At 39.5% G+C, this 27587-nt stretch overlaps 1 protein-coding gene across 8 annotated transcripts in view; it reads right to left on the reverse strand.

The window, feature by feature from the left end:
- Positions 1-649: 649 nt before the first annotated feature.
- The window catches only part of rnf114 (ring finger protein 114), a 32379-nt gene continuing 5441 nt past the window's right edge, over positions 650-27587 (reverse strand). For 3 of the 8 annotated variants that reach the window (XM_072556557.1, XM_072556555.1, XM_072556556.1), the window contains exons 2-7: positions 24053-24236; positions 20803-20953; positions 19611-19717; positions 12744-12858; positions 3439-3546; positions 650-1161 (exon numbers count right to left, since the gene is read on the reverse strand). In XM_072556557.1, coding sequence (XP_072412658.1) covers positions 1084-1161; positions 3439-3546; positions 12744-12858; positions 19611-19717; positions 20803-20953; positions 24053-24180 — 687 coding nt within the window. In that variant the 5' untranslated portion in view covers positions 24181-24236 and the 3' untranslated portion in view covers positions 650-1083. Of the gene's footprint in view, positions 1162-3438; positions 3547-12743; positions 12859-19610; positions 19718-20802; positions 20954-24052; positions 24237-25898; positions 26014-27587 lie in introns of all 8 variants that reach the window. The other 5 variants (XM_072556561.1, XM_072556562.1, XM_072556558.1 and 2 more) reach the window with 3 other exon arrangements.

Here is a 27587-nt window from a genome sequence, read left to right on the forward strand (position 1 = left end):
CCTCCCTCTTCACCCCATTGTCTCCCCTATCACTGCTTCAATGAAGGACCTCGAGCATACACCTGAGGCAATTCCCAGCAACCAAAGAGTACCCTTATTCCCCTACAACTAGGATCCAAGAAAACTTTAAATCAATGAGGTAATTAATTCCTTACATATTATTGTGGAATTTCTAGTTTAAGGCTCATAAGAGCGATTGTTGTGGGGTGGTAAATGTCAAAAATCAGTGGATTCCTTTGGAATAAATATGCATTAGTGTGACCTCATTAATCAGCGTATAGAACTGTGCCAATTAGTTTGAACAAAACTTTTGTTAACTTACATCTATTGTCTTTCAACAATTTAAATACTATGGTATCTATGAAATTAATGCTCTCACTGTATGTTGTGGCTTTAAGTTCAATAGAAAATTGATAATTCAGGATATTGGTGAGTTATTTTAATTCTGCTTCTGTACATGACCAAGTACCACATCCACAGAAATACAGAAGGTATTGCTATTTATTAAGTGATATTACGTAATGAGTTAAGGAATGAAAAAGCCCCCAAGTAACACTATGCAGTCTGAGAAAATTTCAAACAGACCTTGAGAAAGAAAAATGTTGACCATTGGTTAACAATGAAAAAGTGAGAAAAATCACAATTTACCTGTAATTCAATTAATGTTTTATTAATCTTTCCAATAGTTTGAAATAGCTAACAAGAAACAAGTTACATAACAAGGCAGTGTAGCTGGAATTTATTCAAAATGCAAATATATCTATTTTTAAACATGATTAAAGTGCTTTAACGATCCTCAGACTGAAGAGATCCTATGTTATAAAATGTATCATCCTCAATCTGACATTTAGTATATCTTAGAGTTACCTAACCCAATTGTATCCTAGAGTACCACACTGATGATAAATGGTAGACTTATGATACAAAGAGCTGAATTATTATTGCCATTACAAGTGTTTTAACTAAAGAATCAAAAAAGAGCATAGGATAGATTGGTTGACACACTAAACTGCTACATAGCAGTAATTAGAATTGAGTCTCTCATCTGATATTTGAGAGAAAAGCAGGAATAGGTACTTAAATCTACAAATTCATATTTCTGTCTTGCAGAGAAAGTTCAATGGCTTCCTGTACCATTTCATCCTCGTCAACACTGTAATCCTGAAAAATAAAGAATAAATTTATATAGTGCTTGAAAAGCAGCTTGATAATTGATACTGTAGTTACATGTAAAAAAAAAATCATGCCCACTGTAGTGGAGCTTTAGCTTTAGAAATGTGCTCTAAAAAGGTTATATTCCTGTAAACCAGACCCAGCTTCCTGAGAACCAAGATAGCTTTGAAACCAACCAAAGAAATTCAAATTATGTTTTATGTAGTAGCATTAATATACTGCACAGAAACACTGACCAATATTTGATATCAAGCTACATTAGGAGATAACAGGGCAGATAACCAATCCTTGGTTAAAAGATGGAAGGCTTTAAGACGCTTCTTCAAAGTAGAGAAGAGATTTAGGGAGAATATTTTACACCTTGGGGTCTGTAACTTCAGCTTCCACTGGTAAAGTGATTAAAACCAAGAATACTCAATTAAGATCTGAAGGTATAGGCACAGAAATTTAAGGAGTGCACAAAATGTGGGGAATATTTGAGTTTGACAAAGAAGAGATCAGAAAACAAAGACAAGCCAAGCAGCATTGTTTATCCGGGAATCCATGCAAGTCAGTGAGCAAATAATGGAGATTTGGTGCATTTTGAGACACAGGCAGTAGGTTTTGGCTGATTCTCAAGTTTGCTAAGGGCAGTTTTTTTTAAATAGAATTCCTACAGTGTGGATTCAGGCCCTTCGGCCCAACAAGTCCACAACGACCCTCCGAGGAGCATCCCACCCAAAACCCATTAGTCTACATTTACCCCCGACTAATGCACCTAACCTACACATCCCTGAACGCTATGGGCAATTTAGCATGACCAATTCACCTAACCTGCACATCTTTGGATTGTGGGAAGAAACCCGAGCACCTGGAGAAAATTCACGCAGACATGGGGAGAATGTGCAAACTCCACACAGACAGTTGCCCAGGGCTGGATTCGAACCCAGGTTTTTGGCGCTGTGAGGCAGCAGTGCCAACCATTGAGCAGTTCACAATGCACTAAAATATGGAAACAAATAAAAAGTGGCAGGGGAGGAATAAGGCAAGTTTAGAGGTGTAAATGGGTAACCTTAGTGATGGAACAGATGTAGTGGGTAGCTCAAAGTCAGGTACACCAAAGCTGAAAACAGTTTGGTTTAACATCAGACAGGAGAGGGATTAGAAATGGTTAGGGATTGTAAATTCTGATTGAGACGAACAATAATGACTTTGATCTTTTTCATATTTAGTTGAAGAAAAGTTCAGTGCATTCAGTATTGGATGTCAAACAAGTAGGCTGACAACAGAGAGAAGTCCGAATGAAGAAAATTAATAAAAGTTAATCTAGTCTTTTCCATGACCTCAAGTCCTTCTCATGTGGTTCCCAGCCTGTGAATTACAGCATTAACTTTCCTACAACAGAAAGTTAACCATCAATGTCAGTGATATTAGCAGGAGTTTAAGTTTGGTCAGAAAACTAGAAAGTACCTTAACTTAGTCAAATAGTGCCATGTGGTCTTTTACATCTGTCTTGGAGGTCAAACCTTGGTTTAAGTGGAGCACTTCCCAAACATTCTCCCATCATGATCCCATTTCAAGGCTTCACAATAGCCACAAGCTCTCAATAAGAGAGTTAAGTCAGAAATACAAGAGCAGCTGGGGCCAAGATGATCTGGGATTGGGGGTAGGATGGAAGATCAGTGTGATTATTCTTCAGGAATGTCTTAAAAACCTACCATTTCACAGGCTTTTTTTGGAGCATAAATCTGGCTGAGCACATGACTCCACACCCCCAGCTGGGAGCCCTAATTTAACATTTTATCTGAAGAACACTAGCTATGTCAGAGCAGCATTCATTATTTGCAGAAAAACATTAGCCTAGATGAGGCGCTCAGATTTATGGAGGGGGAGTTAAACAAATGATCCTCCACCAACTTAATAAACCCAGTTTGGGTAAAAAAAAGGTCTATTGTTAGGAAAACACAGATGACTACCTCAGAGATTTGGTGAAACATTGTTAATAGACATGCGGCCCTTTTGGTGGCTTAGGTTTCTAAAGAACAGCATTAGGTTTCTCAACAGCAGATACAGATGAGCAAAGACATACAGTCATTTATTTTTCTACAAACTTTTGGCTGGAATTTATAGACTCTGCAGTATGAAAGGCTTCCTCTATGCTTTATTAGTGGTATTAGTACTGTTCAAACTTCTGCGAAGGGACAAGTCAGTGGGTTTACAGATTGAAGGTCTTGCAGGTATGATTGTGTGTTTACACTAGAGTTTCCTGAAAATGAAAGTACGTACCACAAAAGTATCGTACGAAAACTTATGACGAATTTTCAAATGTTGTATCAAGTTTGCACTCTTGAAGTTTGGGTCACCCCATGGCATGGAGGAACAAATTGGGCAAACCTGGTTAAAAAAAACAAAATGGAATGCAGAAATAATTGTAAAATACCAAAGCGATATGAATTGCACAATACTGATTTGAACAGTATGCTAACAAATAGTAATTATTCCCATTGTCTTTTAAACGGTTTCAAAACACTCTTCAGTCTGAATAGATTGAAGATTGTAAATTCTAACAATCTACTCAAAATTGGAAAGAAAGTGAATAATGGAGATAAAAATAATCTGCTAGAAAATTGGGTTAATGGACAAAATGCTCTTGTTAGGAAATAGTAAAATATTCTAACTCTCACAAAGACTTTGTTAAGAAAGAGATCTCAGTTCCAATCTCCTATCCCTTTCTTGTAGCCCTCCAAATATTTATAGCCAGACTTTTAAAAATAAAAATCATTCACGGGAATGTACCCCAGGCTGCAGGTAGAGTCAGAGTCATACAGCAAGGAAACAGATCCTTCAGTCGAACTGGTCCAGATCAACCTTATTTCCAAATTAAACTAGTCCCACTTGCAAAATTTGTCCTTTATCCCTCCAAACCTTTCCTATTCACGTACTTAACCAAATGTCTTAAATGTTGTAGCTTACCTACATCTACCTCTACATCCACAATGCTACTTGATCCAGCGGCAGGGAAAGAACAGTAATACAGTCAGGCCAGTGAGTGGCTTTTGGAAGGGGATTTGCAAGGGTGGCGTTCCCATGTATCTGCTGCCTTTGTCCAGGTATATTTTAGTGGTTGTGGGTGTTTGGAATGTGCTATCTAATGAGCATGTGAATTTCTGAAGTGCGTCTTGTAGATGGTACACACTGCCACAACTGAGCAGTGGAGGGAATGGATGATAATAGATGGGGCACCAATTAAGTAGGCTGCTTTATTCTGGATAGTGTCAAGCTTCTGGAGTATTTGTGGAACTGCACTCATCCAGGCAAGTGGGGAGTGTTTCATCATATTGCGCATCACAGGTGGTAGACAGGGTGGACAGAGTTTGGAAAGTTAGGTGGTAAGTTAGCTACTACATGATTCCTAGCTTCTGACCTGCTCGTGGCCACATTGTTTATATCACAAGTTCAGTTCAGTCCAGTCTCTGGTACATCGTAATCTGCAGGATGTTGCTAGTGGGGAATTCAGAGATGGTAATGTCACTCAATGTCAAGGGATGATTAGACTCTTTCTCAGTGAAGTTGGTCAATGTGTTGACTCTTAATTCTGGAAGACAATCTTAGCAGGATTTATACACTTAACTGTAAGGTCCTAGGGAGTGTTGCTGAACAAAGAGACCTTGGAGTGCAAGTAGATAGGATAGTGAAGGAGGTGTTTGGTATGCTTTCCTTTATTGGTCAGAGTATTCGGTACAGGAGTTGGGAGGTCATGTTGCGGCTGTACAGGACATTGGCTAGGCCACTGTTGGAATATTGCGTGCAATTCTGGTCTCCTTCCTATCGGAAAGATGTTGTGAAACTTGAAAGGGTTCAGAAAAGATTTACAAGGATGTTGCCAGGGTTGGAGGATCTGAGCTACAGGGAGAGGCTGAACAAGCTTGGGCTGTTTTCCCTGGAGCGTCGGAGGCTGAGGGGTGACCTTATTGAGGTTTACAAAATTACGAGGGGCGTGGATAGGATAAATAGACCAAGTCTTTTCCCTGGGGTCGGGGAGTCCAGAACTAGAGGGCATAGGTTTAGGGTGAGGGGGGAAAGATATAAAAGAGGCCTAAGGGGCAACTTTTTCACGCAGAGGGTGGTAAGTGTATGGAATGAACTGCCAGAGGATCTGGTGGAGGCTGGTACAATTGCAACATTTAAGAGGCATTTGGATGGATATATGAATAGGAAGGGTTTGGAGGGATATGGGCTGGGTGCTAGCAGGTGGGACTAGATTGGGTTAAGATGTCTGGTCGACATGGACAGGTTGGACCGAAGGGTCTGTTTCCATGCTGTACATCTCTATGACTCTATGACACAAATTTCAGTTTAAAAGAGAAACAAATCTTTATTTCTGGATAGTCAGAGAGAGATCCTGAGTGACACCAAAGGAGTCTCATAGTCTTTTTGTGGTGGCATCCCTCGATGAATCTCTGAACATTACATGTAAGCAGTCCACTTAATATCTTGTTTGGGTGTGACGAATAAGGATTTCTTAACATCACATAGCTGATTGCTATTATATTGTTAAAAACAGGTATTTCTCAATCTTGCAATGACTAGTGATTGCTACCTTCCTGTGACAAATACCAAGTTGTTCATAAGGGCCTGTTACTGTATTATTCACAATTTTGTGTTAATGGGTAAGGAGGTCGATAATAGGATCCAGTATTGTTCTCATTGTTGGTCTTCATATACCCTTGTTAATAGGTAAGGAAGTTACATTAAAAGGAACAGGAGGCAGTTAATAAGATGGAATGAGCTGCCAGATGGAACAGGAGGCAGTTAATAAGATCTATAACTAGGGCTGACAGTCTTATCCAAGGAACAAATAGCTTTGCCAAGGGCTGAGGGTAAAATACACACCTATGGCTTCAGACAATTCCTACAGTTCGGAGATAAGCAGATACCTTCTGTGATTTCCCGAGAGCAGGCACACAGTCAAAATTATAGTAAGCCACTATGATAGAGATTTTTTAAACTGTTGAATTCCAAATGCTCTAAAAACATTATGATCGGCCATTATAATAGAATGTTTGCTGTTGAATTACCAAAACTTTATCAAGTGTCTCATGCTTGTGTGGTTCAATTGTCATTTGCCATTTGTCAACTCAAACCTGGATGTTATCTAATTCTTACTGAGTTTGGATATGGGCTGCTTCTGGATCTAAAGAGATATATTATCAGAAGTTCTTTTGAAAGTCACCATTTTATTAAAATCATTCTTTGGAGGAGTGTCACTGACAAAGTGAGCATTACTAATTACGATTGAGATGGTGGCATCATATTCTTGAATCATTGCAGTTTCTGATGGAGGTACGACCAGTGTACTTATTTTGACAATTTTCAGTCTATTTGGGCAGTGCATTCCAGATGCACTGCACACGGTAGTCAAAATCACTTTTCTGAGATAACCTTTGAGCTATTGTCTGCTATTTATCTTAAAAACAAAAGTCTCCATTTCCTGGTTCTCCATCCTTTCTTCAATGGGGAGAGTCACTTTCTACTCTGTCCAGACAAATGATTTTGAGCACCTGTATCAAAATCTCCCTCAAACAGCAGACCCAACTTCCTTATCCCTTATCCTTGAAGTTCCTTATCCCTGGAACCATTCTGTAATAAACCTTTTCTGCAGACTTCTTACATGCCTTCTCATGTTTATTTTTCTCCCCCCAAGAAATATTGTGCCCACAACTGGACTCATTGCACAGTTGAAGCAGCCACAGTATTATGCTCTGCATTAACTATAAGTCCTATTAACAATCCCATTCTCACTTGTCCAGCCAACCTCAATTTGTATATACATATCCTCCCTACCTCTGTCCTTTAGCTTACAATACCTCTCGTCATTCCTTCTTTCAATATTATCACTTCACACATCACTGCATTCTGTTTCATCTGCTAAACGTCCACCCATTCCACCGGCCTACATGCTCTTGAAATTTATCACTATCCTCCTCAGATTTCAAAATACCTCCAAGTGTTGTTCCATTTGAAAATTTTCTAAATGCACCCTACCAAAATGCTAGATATTAAAATGATATCAAAGAACACTTCTAGTACCAAGGTTTGGGAAACTCTACTGTATATCTTCCTGTTGTTTGAAAGATAATTGTTCACCATTATTTCACTTCCTTTTATTCAGTCAACATCATATCCCTGCTGCCAATGTCCCTACTCTTCCAGGGGCTTCCAGAGAGTTAAAGTGCAACATTACTGGTTTGCCTGCAAACAATATATTTATCACATTTACTATAATTTCATGGAAATCACTCAAAGTAAATTGTTTTAAATTCTATTGAATAATTGAGAGGATCTGAGAGATATGCATCATAATTAATCAAAAGATTTAGATTTAAAACATTAATGCAAAAACCTAGGGAAGAAAAGATTAGGAAGAGGCAGTTTTGGAAGAGGCGGTTTTAAAAGAGGCAGGTTTGTTGCCATTGTAAATATTCTGGAGTTATATAAACATCAAATTAACCATGCAATATATAAACATCCTTTTCAATCTTAGTCTTTATTTAGATCAGATCACTTCAACATTGCAAATAATAGCAGTATAGAAAGACAAATTCCAAGTGAAACATAAAGCCACAAACAAACACGTGCAAAGTACATTGAAGTAGGGATAGAAAATAGAAAGTGACCATTTGGTTCATCATAACTCTGCTAACTCTTTCACATAACGAATAGATTTGCAAAATTTTCCACTTTCCGTACTTCTCCAGTTACCTTTTGTATTCAATCTGCTTCCACTAGCCATTTAGTCAATGCATTCAAATAACAATGTTTTTAAAATATTTCCCTCATCATCTCACCTCTAGCTCTTTAACAATTATACTAATTCTGCCTTTTACCAGAGTTTCTCAATTACACTGAAAAATTCATGATCTGAAACACTTGTCAGATCACTCCTTTAAAAAAAAACTTTGCTGCTCTAATGTTTATTGTTTAGTCAACTATATGGAACCATTCCAATTCTGCAGTCTAACAGCTTGACATCCTTCTTGAAATTAAACATAGCACCCAAAATTAGCCAGTACTTCAAGCTGTGTTACAAATGGTTTTCAAAAAGTTTAGCACAACTTCCTTGCTTTGTGTACTCGTCAACTTAGTAGCCCACATCCCTTTCAAAAGGAATTCAAATTATATTCCTCAGGTTCTGTTTCTGCACCTCCTTTAAAACTGTCTCATTCAGATTAGGTTGTCTATCACTGTATAAAACTGAAACCTTTCACATGTCCTAATTTCTGTTTGCACTGTATCTGCTCACTTCGTTAGACTGTCTTACGTACAACTCTATTTCCAAGTTCATGTAAACTTTAAACACATACCCAAGTTCAAGTTGTTGATATCATAAACAGTTGCTGCAAATCAAGGATTCTTGAGTGACACTTGACACTGTCTGAAAAGAAAATTGCTCATCACTATTATTTGCTTTCTATTCTTTGGCCAATGTCCTTTCAATCCTTCAATTTGGTTAGTCTATTATGTGATACCCTGTCAAACACTTTCCAAGATAGCAACTCACTCCAATAACTTCAATGAATTCAATAATTCAACCATGCTGTGCTGTTTAAAAATAAAACACTGGTTTACTATCGCACATATCTTTTCGTTAGTGATATTTCAGTTTGTCTGGGATCTCTTTTTCTGTTAAAAATTAAAAAAGGATGCAGACATCACTGACTGACTGCGGCAGCGTTTATTGCCCATCCTCATTGTTCTTGGTGAATGGTGAGCTGCTGGCTTGAAACTGACACAATCCATTTGATGTGAGTGGACCCACAAGACTGTTCAGAGGGAGTCCCATCCACTGACAGTGAAGGAATCACAACATATTTCCAAGTCAAAGTAAAGTAGTGAGTGGTTTGGGAAAAGGGGAATCTTACAAGTGGTAGAGTTTCTATGTATCTGCTGCTGTTGTCCCACATGGAAGTGGTTAAGGGTTTGGAAATTAACGTCTGAATGGAAATTTTTCAGAAGTTCTGCAGTATATCTTGTAGATGGTATGCATTGCTGCTACCGTGCACCAGTACTGAAGGGAGTGAATGTTTGTAGATCTGGTGCCCTTGTCAGCTTCTGTTCTGGACCCTCTTCTCATCAAGTTGAAAGTTTTTTTTTGGTTTTGATGAATGCCAGTTGGATGACCAATTTGCAGTACATAGTGATGCCAACAGCGTGGGTTCAATTCCCACACTGGCCAAGGTTACCTTGAAGGATTCGCTCAACCTCTTCCCTCACCTGAAGCATGGTGACCAGCAAGTTAAACCACCACCAGCCATTTCTCTCGATAGTACGGTGTTCAGTTCTGGAATCCACGTTATAGGAAGGATATGATTGCACTGGAGTAGGTACAGAAGAGATTTATCAGGTTCTTGTCTGGGCTAGAGAATTTTAGATATGAAGAGAGACAGGATAGAAGGCAGTTTTCCTTGGAGCAGAGGAGTCTGAGGGGGTTGTGATCAAGATGTGTAACATTAGGAAGGGCATAGACAAAAAATAACTTTTCCCTTTGATGGAGGGATCAATAACTAGAATGCATAGATTTAAGGAAAGGAGCACAAGGTTTAGAGGGGATATCAGAATTTCTTTTTCTCCCAGAGGGTGGTTGGAATCTGGAACTCATTGTCTGAAGGGCTGGTAAGAGGCAGAAATCTTCATAACATTTAAGAAGTATTTGGATGTACATGTGTGATGCCAAGACAAACAAAGTTATGGACTAAGTACTGGAAAATGAGATTAGAATAGCTAAGTAGTTGTTTTTGGCTAGTGCAGACTCAATAGGCTGAAGGGCCTTTTCCAGTGTATAGACCTCTAAGAGTCAAAACATTAACCTTGCTTTTCCCTCTAAGATGCTGCCAGATCTGTTGAGTTTCTCTATAGCACTGTTCTTTATTTCAGATCTCAAGCACCTGAAATATTTTGTTTTCACAGGTGTTTACATACCAATAAGCGCGTGTTAATGCAATTGGCACATTCCAGGATCTCAGAGTTGGTGACCCAGTCCTACGAATAGATTATGAAGATACTTCTGTAACAGTAAAGTTAGAAACTGTTCACACTTGCTCTTGCCTAACTGTAGAGGAGGGTGTCAAGTTCACTCTCAGTTTAGTGATCTCAAGTCAGGTTGCTGTTGTTTCACGCTCTTACCCAACTTGGGTATAATAGATGTAGCTTTTGTGGTGTGACCTTTATTTTTAGCATGAAGTAAGAGATTGCTAGCAATTGTGAAGTTTAACTGTGTGAACTGTTATGGCCACGATGGAGAAATGGGCTCAGAATCAAGCCCAACCATTATTGTAAGTATATTAAAAAAAAGCTGCTGATGATGAAAATCTGAAACAAAGTGCTGGAGAAACTCAGCAGGTCTGAGACAGAAAGCAGAGTAAATGTTTTAAGTCCTCTATGCCCTTTTCAGAACTGTATAAGTATGTTGATTCAACCATCAAAATGGTCAAATGATTCCCTTTACAGCAGATTCCAGAATAAGGGAAACTTTCACCAGACTTCTTCAAATGACCTCAAAATTACAAATCAATTTTTTTCTTAAAACAAGTGACAAACGCTGGTTAACATCCAATCTATAATCTGGAATTAGAACAATATTCACTTCATCTCGACCCAAGAAACACTCATGGCACAAAAAGTCAGTCTCTATAATGGGGGAATTATTCTTTTTAAAAACGAAGCAAAAGAAAAAAAAACTCCTGTTGGCTATGTGCATAAAGCAAAAGCAAAGTACTGAATGTGGTGACTTCTCATGCATCCACTGGGTTTCTTGTTGACAAAAAAAAACTGACAGCTGAAGACCAATGGTCGATCTTAGTTCAGACTGAAAACAAGCTCAAGCAGAGTCTTTAGACAGTAGCTACCATTCCACTCCCCAAGGATTTTAACAATATTCAGAAAAAACTAATACAAGTAAACTTTCAGATTGCTAAGCATTTACTGAAGTGGTGGTGGTTGGAGGGGGCAGTGCTGGGTGGGAGAGTTACTTGCAAATCCCCTAGTTTCTTTCTACTCGTCACTTACTCTGTCTTAAAGACCCAAGTCCAGAAAGGATTTCTAGGCAATCATAAGAATCAAGATTCCCAGAGTCACATCAAACGGTCTTCCAACAAATAAGGGCCATTAACTCCATCTTTCATCATGCTAAAAGCTGTCTTGCCTTTTTCTACAATCAACTAACTCTCCAAACAGCAGGTACAACTATAGATCATATTAAAACTGCCAACTTCATTTTCAAGAAAACACACAGTAAACCATTTCTAATCCAGAAAATGTCCAAATAATTCTATTTCTTCCAATGTTTCACATAATCAATAAAAGAAAACATCCTCAAAATAAGTTATTAATAACTACCAGTGCCACATTGTCAATGCTGGTAGGTAGCGGCAGCAATATCCTGGACCATAATATTGATCTTCCTAATGCTGATGATGGAGCCAAAATTTTCACTGTCGTGACAGAGTATATGCACCATTTACTGCTTCAGTACAGTATAAGTTCTTCAGTACAGAATAATAGTGCAGTGTCATCAGCACAGAACAACTCCAACAGAGTAACTCTTACATCTTAGGTAAACAATATTTGAGCAGCTTTCTGGGATGCAAATGGTCAGTCTCTACACATGGCCTGAAAGACTATGGTAGTAGCAGAGAGAAGAATATGAAGAGTTCAACAGTGCCAGAACACAATTACATTTGACTGTACTGTGGATTTCAAAAGGATTCAATGTTGACCCATCATATTGTCACAAAATAGAAGACTGCACTGAACAGTTTCAGTGAGCAGCTTCAACAGGGAATCAATTTTCTTTAGCAGTTTAAATAAATTGCTTTTGCTCATGTGATTGAATACCTTAATGAGATTGACAAGGTCTACTTTGTCAACAGTCTGAGATGATGATTTTAAGAGCAGATTTGGATTAAATGCATTCTGGGGATGCAGGATAAATCATCCAGGCAAAATTTACTATCCAGCAAGGCCAATAAATAAATAATCTTTTACAGGGAGATGCCTCAATAGTTGTTGCAGTTGTGGTCTTCTTTGTTCTTGCTAAAGGTCACAAGCAGGAATACCTGGTCCCTACCCTTTCCTCCAGCAGAGAAAAGAGAAATTTGCATAGAACTTAATATCATGTTCTGACATCTTGAAGGGTAGATACATTGCCAGGAATAGTACCACACACAAAATCAGGATGTTCCCACGTCTGATCTTTGCAGTGTAAACTGATCTGAGCTGGGCAAGTGGCAGACACTTGACAGTTGGGCTTAGACGTTCTGTTGCTAAAGTGTGTGAAAGCAAATAAAGCTAGGATTACCCTATCTTTATAATTCATTTAGTGTCATCCATATGAGACTGTAAGGATTGATTAGTTGCGCTACCTCCACAATAATTCTGTCAATGCTCCAATTTCAGCATTTTAACAAATAGCTGTAATGAATGGCCATATTCTGGAATAATTTGATATTTTTGGAATAAGGGATTGCTGATACTATTAAAATAGTTAGATTAATCTATTTTACATTATATACAGCAGTTTTAAAAAGTCTTACCATTCTTCCATATTCTCCTGTATGGTTTGTACTGCAATGCTCAATCAAGCTATCTTGGTCCAAATTTTTAGCATTGCAGAATGGACAGGTAAAAGTAAAGCGATTCGGGACATTGCTAAAAAATGAGAGGTACAATCCAACATTTATTTAGGTAAGTAAAACGCACATTAAATTACTGATAAAACATTTTAGCATGTCCAGTACTGGCATGCCATATGATAACTGTTCAGTCACTACTTTAATTGGATACAAACAAACAAGCTGTTAAGATGACTGCTACAAATCATATGGCATTTGGACTATAGACAACATTAAGTCTGCTGTGAATATCTAAATAAATACAGACATTGGTAAGGGAAGTACATAGCCACCTGTGGAATCCACAATTCTCTTTAAGAATGGGCCACCACAGATGAACTGTGGACATTCTAGATTGCCCAATACCATGCTATCCCACAAGCATGTAGTTAAAACTGGTTCAAGGGATTGCATTTTTTTAAACTACATCAGGACTCAACCAATCCATCAGTGCCATTCAGGCTAAAAGAAAACAGAGTCTGAAACCAATAGCAATTCATCAAGCAGTTAATTGGTTTAATCAGTCCAATTTTAACATTCACCTAAGAACCAACCTTCTAGTTATTCAAATATCAAAGCTCAATGTGTGAGCCCTTCACTTTACAAAATACTCACTTTAATTTTAAAAAGTTGAATCCATGGAAGAAAGCTGCTGGCTGCAGAAATGTTGGTCTGTGCCTCGGACTAGAAAGTCCCCGAACACGATTGATCTCTTGAAACCAGACATACCCCTCATTGCATGAGAGGTGGTCTTGATACCAGCAACTTGGCTGTCCCTGCTACATTTCCTTGAGAATCCATCATCCCCTACATTTTCCAACGCAGCATACTTGTTTGAAGTGGGGTAGCCACAGAAGACTCCTGCACTACCTGCCTACCTCTCTTACTTTTCCTAGAGTTAACGCATCTATGTGACTATATCTGCGACTTTTCTCTCTTTACTATAACTGCCATCCATTACGGCCCCTTGCTCTAAGTGTCACTCCAAACGATGCATTCAATCTGATAGGATTTGCAACCAATGACATTTATTGAAGATACAATCCTCAGTGACACATAAACTCTCCCTAAACCCCCACATCCGACAAGAAGAGCATATCACTCTACTAAAGGCCACTCTTGCTTCTTCCAATCTCTTGAGAGCAGTAATATCTGGATTACTCCCGGTGCTGCAAACTGAGATTAGAAATAAGAGTGTAGAGCAGACGAATGCATGGCTGAAGAGCTGGTGAATGGGAAAAGGATTCACATTTTTGGATCATTGGAATCTCTTCTGGGATAGAAGTGACCTGTACAAGAAGGATGGTTTGCACCTGAAGTGGAAGGGGACTAATATAATGGCAGGGAGATTTGCTAGAGCTGCCTTCGTTTGGAAAATGGGAAGTCTTCAGAAACGAGATAATAAGAGTGCAGAGACAGTATATTCCTGTTAGGGTGAAAGGAAAGGCTGGTAGATATAGAGAATGCTGGATGACGAAATAAATTGAGGGTTTGGTTAAGAAAAAGAAGGAAGCGCATGTCAGGTATAGACAGGATGGATCAAGTGAATCCTTAAAAAAGTATAAAGGCAGTAGGAGTAAACTTAAGAGGGAAATCAGGAGTGCAAAAAGGGGACATGAGATAGCTTTGGCAAATAGTTAAGGAGAATCCAAAGGGTTTTTACAAATACAATTAGGACAAAAGGGTAACTAGGGAAAGAATAGGGCCCCTCAAAGATCAGCAACGTAGCCTTTGTGTGGAGCCACAGGAAATGGGGGAAGATACTAAACATGTAGTGTGCATCAGTGTTTACCGTGGAAAAGGACATGGAAGATATAGAATGTAGGGAAATAGATTGTGACATTTTGAAAAATGTCCATATTACAGAGGAGGAAGTGCTGGACGTCTTGAAACGTATAAAAGTGGATTATTCCCCAGGACCTAATCAGGTGTACCCTAGAACTCTGAGAAGCTAAGGAAGTGATTACTGGGCCCTTGCTGAGATATTTGTATCATCAATAGTCAGGGGTGAGGTTCCAGAAAACTAGAGGATGGCTAATGTGGTGCCACTATTTATGAAAGATGGTAAGGAGAAGCCAGGGAACTATAGACCAGTAAGCTTGATGTTGGTGGTGGGCAAGTTGTTGGAGGGAATCCTGAGGGACAGGATGTACAAGTATTTGGAAAGGAGGTAAAAACAATGACTGCAGATGCTGGAAACCAGATTCTGGATTAGGTGGTGCTGGAAGAGCACAGCAGTTCAGGCAGCATCCAAGTAGCTTTGAAATCGAAGGGGATGAGGGTGATAGGTCAAGGAGGAGAGGGTGGTGTGGATAGATGGAAAAGGAGATAGACAGGTAGGACAAGTCCGGACAAGTCATGGGGACAGACATCTCCCTCCCCTTCCTGGACCTCTCCATCTCCATTAATGACGACCGACTTGACACTGACATTTTTTACAAACCCACTGACTCCCACAACTACCTGGATTACACCGCTTCCCACACTACCTCTTGCAAAAATGCCATCCCGTATTCCCAATTTCTCCACCTCTGCCGGATCTGCTCCCAGGAGGACCAGTTCCACCACAGAACACATCAGATGGCCTCCTTCTTTAGAGACCGCAATTTCCCTTCCCACGTGGTTAAAGATGCCCTCCAACGCACCTCGTCTACATCCCGCACTTCCGCCCTCAGACCCCACCCCTCCAACCGGAACAAGGACAGAACGCCCCTGCCACATTCCACCCTACCAACCTTTGCATAAACCAAATCATCCGCCGACATTTCCGCCACCTCCAAACAGACCCCACTACCAGGGATATATTTCCCTCCCCACCCCTTTCCGCCTTCTGCAAAGACCGTTCCCTCCCTGACTACCTGGTCAGGTCCATGCCCCCCAAACAACCCACCCTCCAATCCTGGCACATTCCCCTGCCACCGCAGGAACTGTAAAACCTGTGCCCACACCTCCTCCCTCACCTCTATCCAAGGCCCTAAAGGAGCCTTCCACATCCATCAAAGTTTTACTTGCACATCCACTAATATCATTTATTGTATCTGTTGCTCCCGATGCGGTCTCCTCTACATTGGGGAGACTGGGCGCCTCCTAGCAGAGCGCTTTAGGGAACATCTCCGGGACACCCACACCAATCAACCACACTGCCCCGTGGCCCAACATTTCTACTCCCCCTCCCACTCTGCCGAGGACATGGAGGTCCTGGGCCTCCTTCACCACCGCTCCCTCACCACCAGACGCCTGGAGGAAGAACACCTCATCTTCCACCTCGGAACACTCCAACCCCAGGGCATCAATGTGGACTTCAACTGTTTCCTCATTTCTCCTTCCCCCCACCTCACCCTAGTTCTAAACTTCCAGCTCAGTAACTGTCCCCATGACTTGTACGGACTTGTCCGACCTGCCTATCTCCTTTTCCACCTATCCACTCCACCTTCTCCTCCCTGACCTATCACCTTCATCCCCTCCCCCACTCACTCATTGTACTCTATGCTACTCTCTCCCCACCCCCACCCTCCTCTAGCTTATCTCTCCACGCTTCAGGCTCACTGCCTTTATTCCTGATGAAGGGCTTTTGCCCGAAACGTAGATTTCGAAAGTATTTGGAAAGGCAAGGACTGATTATGGATAGTCAACATGGTGTCATGTGAGGGAAATCACGCCTCTCAAACTTGATTGAGTTTTTTGAAGTAGTAACAAAGAGGATTGATGAAGGCAGAGCGGTAGATGTAATCTATACCGACCTCAGTAAGACTATTGACAAGGTTCCCCATGGGAGACCGATTAGCAAGGTTTGATCACATGGGATCACATGGAATACAGCGATTACTAGTCATTTGGATATAGAACTGGCTCAAAGGTAGAAGACAGAGGGTGGTGGTGGAAGGTTGTTTTTCAGATTGAAGGCCAAGGATCAGTACTTGGTCCACTACTTTTCATCATTTATATAAATGATTTGGATGTGAACTTAAGAGATATAGTTAGTAAGTTTGCAGATGACACCAAAATTGGAGGCGCAGTGGACAGTAAAGAAGGGTACCGTGGATTACAGCAGGATCTTGATCAGATGAGCCAATGGGCTCAGGAGTGGCAGATGGAGTTTAATTTAGATAAATGCAAGGTGGTGCATTTTGGCAAAGCAAATCTTAGCAGGACTAATCCACCTAATGGTAAGCTCCTAGGGAGCATTGCTGATCAGTGACCTTGGAGTGCAGGTTCATAGCTCCTTGAAAGTAGAGTCACAGGTAGATAGGATAGTGAAGGTGGCGTTTGTTGTGCTTTCCTTTATTGAGTACAGGAATTGGGAGGTCATGTTGTGACTGTACAAGACATTGGTTAGGCCACTTTTGGAATATTGCGTGCAATTCTGGCCTCCTTCCTATCGGAAAGATGTTGTGAAACTTGAAAGGGTTCAAAAAAGATTTACAAGGATGTTACCAGGGTTGGAGGATTTGAGCTGTAGGGAGAGGTTGAATAGGCTGGGGCTGTTTTCCCTGGAGCATCGGAGGCTGAGGGGTGACCTTATAGAGGTTTATAAAATCATGAGGGGCATGGATAGAATAAATAGACAAGGTCTATTTCCTGGCATGGGTGAATCCAGAACCAGAGGGCATAGGATTAGGGTGAGGGGAAAGATCTCAAAGAGACCTAAGGGGCACTTTTTCATGCAGAGGGTGGTTCATGTGTGGAATGGGCTGCCAGAGGAAGTGGAGGAGGCTAGTACAATTGCAACATTTAAAAGGCATCTGGATGGGTATGAGAATAGGAAGGGTTTGGAAGGATATGGGCTGGGCGCTGGCAGGTGAGACTAGATTGGGCGGGGATATCTGGTTGGCATGGACTAGTTGGACCGAAGGATCCGTTTCCGTGCTGTATATCTCTATGACTCTGACTCTGACTCTAAAATGCAGGCCTGTAATTTGGGAGGCTGGAAATCATAAAGCCAGAGACCAAATTAAATATGAAAATGCACCATCTTCATTTCAGTTTAATCTGTGTGTGTCTGTGCACATGCATGAGACCAGGTATGTGACAAGCATCAAGTTGGCTAAGCAAGTGAGATAAATAACCTTTACTGCTTATAAAACGTGCTGAATTATTCAACTGGAATACACACTCCAAGGGAAGAAGAGATACATTCACGTTCATACAAAAGATGCTGATTACAGGCATTAAAGGGAATCCTAACATTTTTTTTAAAGTAATCACAGACAAAAGTCAGTGAAGGAAGAGCAAATGTTTAAGGTCAAATAATTCTGGAGAGATGATGTGCAGCAGATATAGCACTGTCAGTGTAGTGTTACACTTTAATGAATTTGTTAGAATACGAAAATCATTCCTTATTCAGTGTTGGCAGACTAATTATGGAGGCAATGTAACTAGTCAACATTTACTCACAGTCTCATTATTACTCTTGGAGTTGGCTGTATTTGAGCTCTTCCAACCTTCCAAACTAGTCTTGTTGAACTTGTTTCCACTTATATCAGGAAATGAAGTACATTATAACACAAGTTATAGAGTTAAAGAGTAATATCACACCCAACACAAGTCTCTCATGAAAGCTGAAAAGGAAACATGACCATGTAGGTCTATTTCATATCAAAGAAGGTTATTCTACATTCCTTTCACACTTACCAAAATCTAATAAAAATAGTCATATTCTTGAACTTTCAACAATTCAATCCCAGACAGTGTACCAATGTACTCACCCAGAATCTGGAGACACATTTGTAGAGTACGTTCCGATTCAATCTGATCACCTCCTTCTAAATGTGCCAAAATTAATAGTGCTAAATCTCCATTTGCCTATTACATGTCCCATAAATTAGTATAGATATTTTTGAAAATTAATTTACAAAACTCTCCAGAATACTTGCTTATCTGCCTTTTGTTTCTCCTAAAACTTGAAACAAAATATCAACAAGCTCAGCCCTAGTTTGATCATACCAATTCGCAGGCGTATGACCTTTACACCCCTCATGGCATTAAACATACAGAGCTGAGCCATTACCTAAAAAGTAGGCAGTGTAAAGTGAGGGTCACCAGAATGAAAGAAGAATACCACTGAATGAAGGAGAGATAAGTATGTGAGAGTACAGAAAGTGAATGGTAGCCCAAGGAGTTTAAACAATGTTTAGAAGAATGGAAGGATAAAGTAAAGCACTATTCATATTGTCCTAAAGAGCTGGGCAGAAAGATACATCTAAAGTAAATGTGAAAACATGCAATTATGGTGAAGAACACAATTGGAATGAAGAGAAAAATTTTAAGGTAGCGTCAGAAGTGACGAAGAGATTAAATCTTTGCTTCACAATCTTCTCTACTTATCCCATTACCATATTGTTATCTAATCCCTCTTTCTTCTAGTGTATCTCACGCACTTCCCTTGGTTCTTTACTACCTCCCACAACACAACGCAGCCCTATCCCCCCCAATACTTTTTCTCAGCTTCTACACTTGGGAAGTTCAAATATTTTTGCTCAAAATATATTACACAACTAACATTTCCAGTCTGAAGGTTAGCTTTTCAAATATTAGCTCAAATCAATAATTGGTTTACTTTGAGTCAGTCTTGAAAATTTTTCATGACTCAGTCTACATAATTGCTCTGTTCCAAAAGGGACATAGCAGGAATTTCAACTAGTGAAAGATCTGATCCACATTCAAACAGTAAACACAAAATGCAATCTAAAATCCATTGCATTCAAATACTTTAATTCTACAAAGGATATCTATAAAATGAAAACAAATAGATGCAGTTATGAGGAATGTGAAACAATTAAATATAGTCACCTAAGGCTGGGATGTTGATCCTTCATGGATGCTTTCACACCTTCAGAAATAAACTCCCGGTATTTTGGGCATGTTGCATTATGGGAACGCAACATTTTCATATAAACCTAAATTAGAATAATTTGAAAAGGCTACAGCAGTTATAAAAAATAAACAAAAAAAATTGCTGAATGAAATCATACTCTCAGCAGTTTCAAGATCAAGTGCAATTTGAACCTTATATCGGCTCAGTCAGTCAAACAAATCATGCTGCACATGGCTTTTCAGATTTATGCCTTTGTGGTTTAAGTCAAGTTGTAGGTTTATAGCAAATAGAAGCTAACTTATGACTGGTTTCATTACATTTATCTGTGATGCAATTTTGACAGGCTGAAGGTGTGAAAATGCTCTGAGTGTATTTTTCAAATTATTTTAAAAACAAAACCCTTTATAACAGTGTCCATCCATTTGCTGTAAATGACCTGAATGCCAGATTACTGATTAAATTCTTTTGGGATGATTGTCTGTTTAGCTGCTAACCCAAATGGTACCATAACCTTGATTATGTTTTCGTGTTTCATATTAATATTATTTTAGTATGCCTTTATTACTATTACAGTAAAATTCTGTATGAATGACATCTCAGTCACATCTCAGTATTTAAATTACTCAATTGTTTACAAAAGGAAACATAAAACAGAGCTGTGCATTGTAGGAGGTACTCTGATATTGCAGACATTGGAAGCTCTCTCAAGTATAGGGCAGATCAACCAGAGTACTGTATAACTAATGTGTTCTTCACCTTAAGTTCACCTGTGATTTTGCACGAAGATCTTTTGTATGAGGCCAAGATTTTGACTTATCTGAAAGTAGCAACTAATAAGTTGCTGCTATTATTTTAAAAAAGACACTTCCCTTTTACAAATCAAGGCTGTATTCCACGATCCTTTTAGAGATACTAGTCTGAGGAGTTTTTGGAATAAGGAATACTGCTTACACTCTTTGCAGGTATTCTTAGGGAAAATGGATGTCACTCCTTTTGTACAACCTTACTGTATCCTGGACTCCAAAAGCAGGATAGAAAAAAATCCTGTACTTAAGTGGAACATTGTATCCAATGTTTTGAAATGAAATTAAGTTAGTGAAGTGAGTTAGGGATAAGCCAAAATATGTAACATTTCTCTCATCATCATCATTAGCAGGTACTACTGACCTGAGTTCCACAGCCACTGCAGCTTGTTGCAGTTACTTCTAGTTTTCTCTCAATTTCAATAGCTTTAGTTCCTCCTTTTAGGGGAGAACGACACACTGCACAAATTGGCTTTTTTGCCTTCTGTAACGCAAGCAGGCAAGCCTTGCAAAATCTAATGGAAAACAAGTTTAGAAATTATTGAACTTAAAATATTTGATGGAAGGTGGCAGAACCATACTTTGGATACTACCATTTAAACAAAATAGAAATATAATTTTGGAAACCACAACCAATATCCATATTTTAAAAGTTATATGGCTTAAAAGAAAACTCGTATTCAAGTATCTTCAAATCAAAATATTAACAGTAAAAAAGGAGACCATGGATTGCATTAACCACACAAGGGAGAGATTGATATATTTGAGATTAAATCTGGTTAGGCCCAAATCACAAATTGGTTCAAAACTATTAGCTGTTGACAGCAAATTGACTTTGCCACCAGTTCTCTGTTGATTGGAGTTGTGCAGGATTTCAAGACCCTGCAATGATGTCATGGAGATGTACAGAGTAAAAGCACCAGAGGGGGATCAGGGTTCGAACCTTCTTGAATGAGACAGAGTATTGACAGTAAATGAACAAGAAAACATGAAAGTGGGTTACACTTTACCTAATAAACAATAAGATCAGAGTCTGCTATATCTATATTTACCACATATAACAATAGCCACAAGGATCGGTGCTGGGTCCTCTACTTTTTGTCATTTACATAAATGATTTGGATACGAGCATAAGAGGGACAGTTAGTACGTTTGCAGATGACACCAAAATTGGAGGTGTAGTGGACAGCGAAGAGGGTTACCTCGGATTACAACAGGATCTGGACCAGATTGGTCAATGGGCTGAGAAGTGGCAGATGGAGTTTAATTCAGATAAATGTGAGGTGCTGCATTTTGGGAAAGCAGATCTTAGCAGGACTTATACACTTAATGGTAAGGTCCTAGGGAGTGTTGCTGAACAAAGAGACCTTGGAGTGCAGGTTCATAGCTCCTTGAAAGTGGAGTCGCAGCTAGATAGGATAGTGAAGAAGGCGTTTGGTTTGCTTTCCTTTATTGGTCAGAGTATTGAGGAGTTGGAAGGTCATGTTGTGGCTGTACAGGACATTGGTTAGGCCACTGTTGGAATATTGCGTGCAATTCTGGTCTCCTTCCTATCGGAAAAATGTTGTGAAACTTGTAAGGGTTCAGAAAAGATTTACAAAAATGTTGCCAGGATTGGAGGATCTGAGCTACAGGGAGAGACTGAACAGGCTGGGGCTGTTTTCCCTGGAGCGTCAGAGGCTGAGGGATGACCTTATAGAGGTTTACAAAATTATGAGGGGCATGGATAGGATAAATAGACCAAGTCTTTTCCCTGGGGTCGGGGAGTCCAGAACTAGAGGGCATAGGTTTAGGTTGAGGGGGCAAAGATATAAAAGAGACCTAAGGGGAACTTTTTCACACAGAGGGTGGTACGTGTATGGAATGAGCTGCCAGAGGATGTGGTGGAGGCTGGTACAATTGCAACATTTAAGAGGCATTTAGATGGGTATATGAATAGGAAGGGTTTGGAGGGATATGGGCCGGGCACTGGCAGGTGGGACTAGATTGGGTTGGGATATCTGGTCGGCATGGACGGGTTGGACTGAAGGGTCTGTTTCCATGCTGTACATCTCTATGACACTATTTAACATGAAGGTATAATAAAGTATTTACTTTGAAATCTAAGCCTTAAGAAATTCTTGACTGACTCCTTGATCAGTCTGCATTGAACCCAAACTCAACATTGCATCAAACCATATTTTAATACAGTTGTCAACAGCAAAACTAACGTTTCGAAGATTTCCCTTGAAAAAACCTATGAACAACTGTTTTCTATAAAGGTGTGAAATAGAAAATGTTTTTCTGACACAATGGGTGCAGTCGTACTATCTTCAGTCAAGTAAAGACTCAAGAGGTCTTTTGGGCATGAGTTCTTCAAAATTTTTTTTAAAATTTGCAATTCAAAAACAAACTGCTGATCAGCAGGTAATGAGGGAAAACAGGAAAGAGACTGGGAAAGGCAGCAACAATACATGGAGGCAGGAATGGAGACAGCACAGCTGCAAACCAAAAGAAGCAGGTGTTGAACGAATGAGGTGGCAGAGAGAGGCATGAAGGTCTCAAAAAGTTACCAGATATGCAAGATGATGGACAGGAACAAAATGTAATGGATAAAGGAAGAGCAAAGTTTGCATAAGGAAACAAAGTATTGGAGTGAGTAACAGAGGAAAGGTGATATCAAGAGTGAGGGAGGAGGTGGTAAAGGGGGAAGAGAATATAAAAGAGATTCTAAAGGAGGGAAGAATTTTACAAAAGAAAGAGAATATGCAGTAAGTGGCCATAGTCTGTTTGTTTATGTTGCATATATGAAATATGGTGTCACAGCATTCCCCCATGATGTGTGTAATGACATCACAGACAGACATTTCTATTCCCAAGGCAGATCAAGTTAATGCTGGTGTGATGATATGTTTGTGATGCAATGGTTGAAGAACAATAAACAACATAGCATTTTTTAGTGTTAAAAATGCTAAGGTAAAGATGGAAGAGGAAAATTAAAACATCCAAGGCAAGGTAAGTGGTGCACAGCTCCTAAACAAGGTGTTAAGAAGAATGAGTAGACTGGGAGGACAGTAATAAATTAAACATGACAATACAATTTTTTTTTGATTATGGGAGTTCACCCATAGCTATAGTCACCAGTTTGCAGGGTTGCAGAGGGATCTTCTATGCTAAAGCAACCAGAAGGAAGAGGCAGATCAAGTAATCTGTTCAGATCTTTTAAGAGTCCAGTAAAACACTAAAAAAAATCTGGACTTCAATGCACGTAAATCCTTGTTGTAAATTTAATCTGAAATGCTCTATCCAGTTGTACCGCGGTTCACATTACTTTTTTTTCCATTCCAATGATCAAAATGGAATATCTGATGTTATGATTTATAGAGTAGGAACCAAAACACTCCCAATTGCCCAAATTCTCCACAACTCAGCATATCATGAAAGCTTAACGCGGAATATTATGCACATTGCAGCAGCCAGTATTCATCTGAAAAATCTTCGCTAAAAAACTTTTTATTTAAACTCTCCTCAACAGCAAACTAAATTTAATCCGATGTTATTCGATAAATTTAACACTCAAACTTTGACTATGCAAACTGATTTAATTTTTTTTAAAATACAAAATGCTTTCTTACACATGATTGCATTCGACACGCATGGGATTTTCAAAAATTTCTAAGCAAACAGAGCATGTTAAAGCTTCTTTGTCATCCTCAGCTGTATCTTTGCGACGGGATGCGTCTTCTTTATAGCTCATCGCCATTTCTAATATTTCTGTCTATTTCCGCTGATGATTAACGTCAGGTGGAGGCGGGGATCCTGGTCGGAGAAAAAGACCATATCATATTAAACGATTAGCATTAAGCAACCGAAAGGAGACAGCACCGCCTCTCATTTTGAAGGAGATTACGGCTGTTCTACATCATGCTTGAGACACAAACACTTCCGGTGTAATATTCCCTCAATCGAAAGTTGGACGACAAGAAAAAAAATTCGAGCTTGCTTTTCTATATATAACTCTTATTGCATGTGTTCACTCGGTCACAATGCAAAAAAAAAAAATTTTTTTCGTTAAACGCAATCTGGACCGGTTAATTAAACAACTGACAATGAAGAAGTTAGTTTATGGTTGAAAAACAAATGATCGTAGTGCACATTTTGCAGAAAATCGCCTTTTTGTGCGTACTAGAAGTTAACCTATAGTTTTTTTTCCTTTAAATTCTATTACAGACAATTTAATATTAGAAGTTTGGCTCCCGCGCTATCAACACCAGTGGCCTTGCTCTACAACTATATACTGCAGATTATTGTTTACAAGGGATCTGCCAAATGTCACCTTTGGGGCAATATAGTTTACTCACAACAACGGAACACATTTCATTTAAATTAATTTGGTTGCAAATATCATGTGTTTCTGTAAGTGACAAAATATGACAAATATTAAGAATACATCACAGGTGCACGTTAACTCAGAACCAACTGGGTATTACGATGAAAGGTTTCTCCATTCAAAGAAAAATGGTGATATCGTGGAAATACATGTTACTGAACTGTCAATGAAGAGGTCCAGACTAAGACCCTAAAAATAGGTTCAAGTTTCCCTAATGCAGCTGGTGCATTTATATGAAACGAATAAAAAATCTAGAATTATAAAAGGTCATGTCAGTGTGACCATAACAACACCATAAGAAACACATCTGGTGGTTTACTACCGACCTTTGAGAGGGGAAAAAATTTAAAAGGGATCTAAGGTGTAACCTTTTTACACAGAGGATGGTGCTTGTATGGAATGCGCTGCCAGAGGATGTGGTAGAGGCTGGTACAATTACAACATTTAAAAGGTATCTGGATGGGTGTATGAATAGGAAAGATTAGAGAGAAAAGGGTCGAAGAGTGTGATGCTGGAAAAGCACAGCCGGTCAGACAGCATCCGAGCAGCAGGAGAATCGACGTTTCGAGCATAAGCTCTTCATCAGGAGCTGATTGAAGAGCTTATGCTCGAAGTGTTGATTCTCCTGCTCTGCAGATGCTGCCTAACCAGCTGTACTTTTCTAGCATCACACTCTTCGACTCTGATCTCCAGTCCTCACTCTCTCCTTAGAGAGATATGGGCCACGTGCTGGAAAATGTGACTAGATTAGGTTACGGTATCTGGTCAGGGTCTGTTTCTGTGCAGTACATCTCTATGACTCTATGCTTCCCAAAATGTGACTCCAGACCCAAAACAATATGGTTGACTTTTAACTGCCTTTTCTACTTAGTTTTACAGGCAATTTATTAATGAGCAACAAATGCTGACCCTGTCAATCATGTCTACAGCCCATGAAGTATTAAAAAAAGTTCTACTTTCGATTTTTCCATTCTCACTTAGAACCCATTCACTTAAGATTGAGAACATAAATTATCTCTTTTCTTTATTTCTATTAATGGTTGAAGCCCATTGTCCTCCAGCTTCCACTTCTCCCTTTGATCAATACTCACTCACCACCTTTTTGATTCACATGAAGATCAGGCAAACCTGCTGCATACAATTCATCATTCTATCAAGAAAAATGAATGATCAACTTCTGTTTTGTGAGCCTGCAATTGCTCTCCCCTAAAGAAAATGGAAAAATTACAGGCTAGTGAGCACTTAAAGATAAAATTCCAGCAATGTTGGTAAAGTAACAAGTCTGAAGAACTGTTGTACTCAAGACTTGGTGCAAACTTGGTGAGGGAAGGAGAAGGTTAGAAATATAGATAAGTAGACTAGATATTTAAGAAAGAAACTGTAATACACATCAGCAAAATGCTCTGCATGAACAATAAGGGATATAAAAACAATTTACCTTTTTCAAAAAGACAGACCAGAAACAGATGAAGAAGGATGCCAAAAGTATGAACACCCCAGCCCCAAGAAACATGGGAAAATGTTTTGAATTGTACTTCTAGTGTTGTAAATACCTAATTTCTAATGGTTTTATTTACATTATAAAAAAACATTTAGAATGATAATTATCTAATTGATCTTTCAAATTGCAAACAGGGATCAAAATGACCTATGCCCCTGCTCCCAACTCTAGCGACAACATCAAGCACCTTTTCTTAAAAGTAAGAGACCCTGTTTCTATTGCAGAAACTAACTGCACCCAAAACAAGCAAATGTTAATACCAGAAATTTTGTAGGAAATTACGTAGAGCAACATAAAAAAAAAAGCTATAGAAAGCATCTGATATCAGACCCTGAAGCAAGTAAGCACATAATTCTCTTTCACATACAGTAGTTCATTGCCTCAAGTAACTACACACTTTTTAAGTGTTGCAAGAAGCATTTGAACTTCCTTGGCTCAGCAGACATGATTATCACTGTTATTGCTGTCTCTCAATTGATGTTTACTCAGGTGAGTTTCTGCCATGAAGAGATACACAATTGTGAGAAGAACCTAACAATTGAACATGCTAACATATGCTTACTGCATATCTATGAGTCATAGAGATGTACAGCATGGAAACACCCTGCGGTCCAACCTGTTCATGTTGACCAGATATCCCAACCCAATCTAGTCCCACCTGCCAGCACTCGGCCCAAATCCATCCAAACCCTTCCTATTCATATACCCATTCAAATGCCTCTTAAATGTTGCAATCCTACCAGCCTCCACCACATCCTCTGGCAGCTCATTCCATACACGTACCACCCTCTGCGTGAAAAAGTTGCCTCTTAGATCTCTTTTATATCTTTCCCCCCTCACCCTAAACCTATGCCGTCTAGTTCTGGACTCCCCGATCACGGGAAAAAGACTTTGTCTATTTATCCTATCCACGCCCCTCATAATTTTGTAAACCTCTATAAGGTCACCCCTCAGCCTCCGACGCTCCTGGGAAAACAGCCCCAGCCTGTTCAGCCTCTCCTGTTAGCTCAAATCCTTCAACCCTGGCAACATCCTTATAAATGTTTTCTGAACCCTTTCAACTTTCACAACATCTTTCCGATAGGAAGGAGACCAGAATTGCATGCAATAATCCAACAGTGGCCTAACCAATGCCCTGTACAGCCGCAACATGACCTCCCAACTCCTGTACTCAATACTCTGACCAATAAAGGAAAGCATACCAAACACCTTCTTCACGATCCTATCTACCTGCGACTCCACTTTCAAGGAGCTATGAACCTGCACTTCAAGTTCTCTT

Source organism: Chiloscyllium punctatum, chromosome 37, assembly GCF_047496795.1.
Source record: "Chiloscyllium punctatum isolate Juve2018m chromosome 37, sChiPun1.3, whole genome shotgun sequence".
Taxonomy (NCBI): Eukaryota; Metazoa; Chordata; class Chondrichthyes; order Orectolobiformes; family Hemiscylliidae; genus Chiloscyllium; species Chiloscyllium punctatum.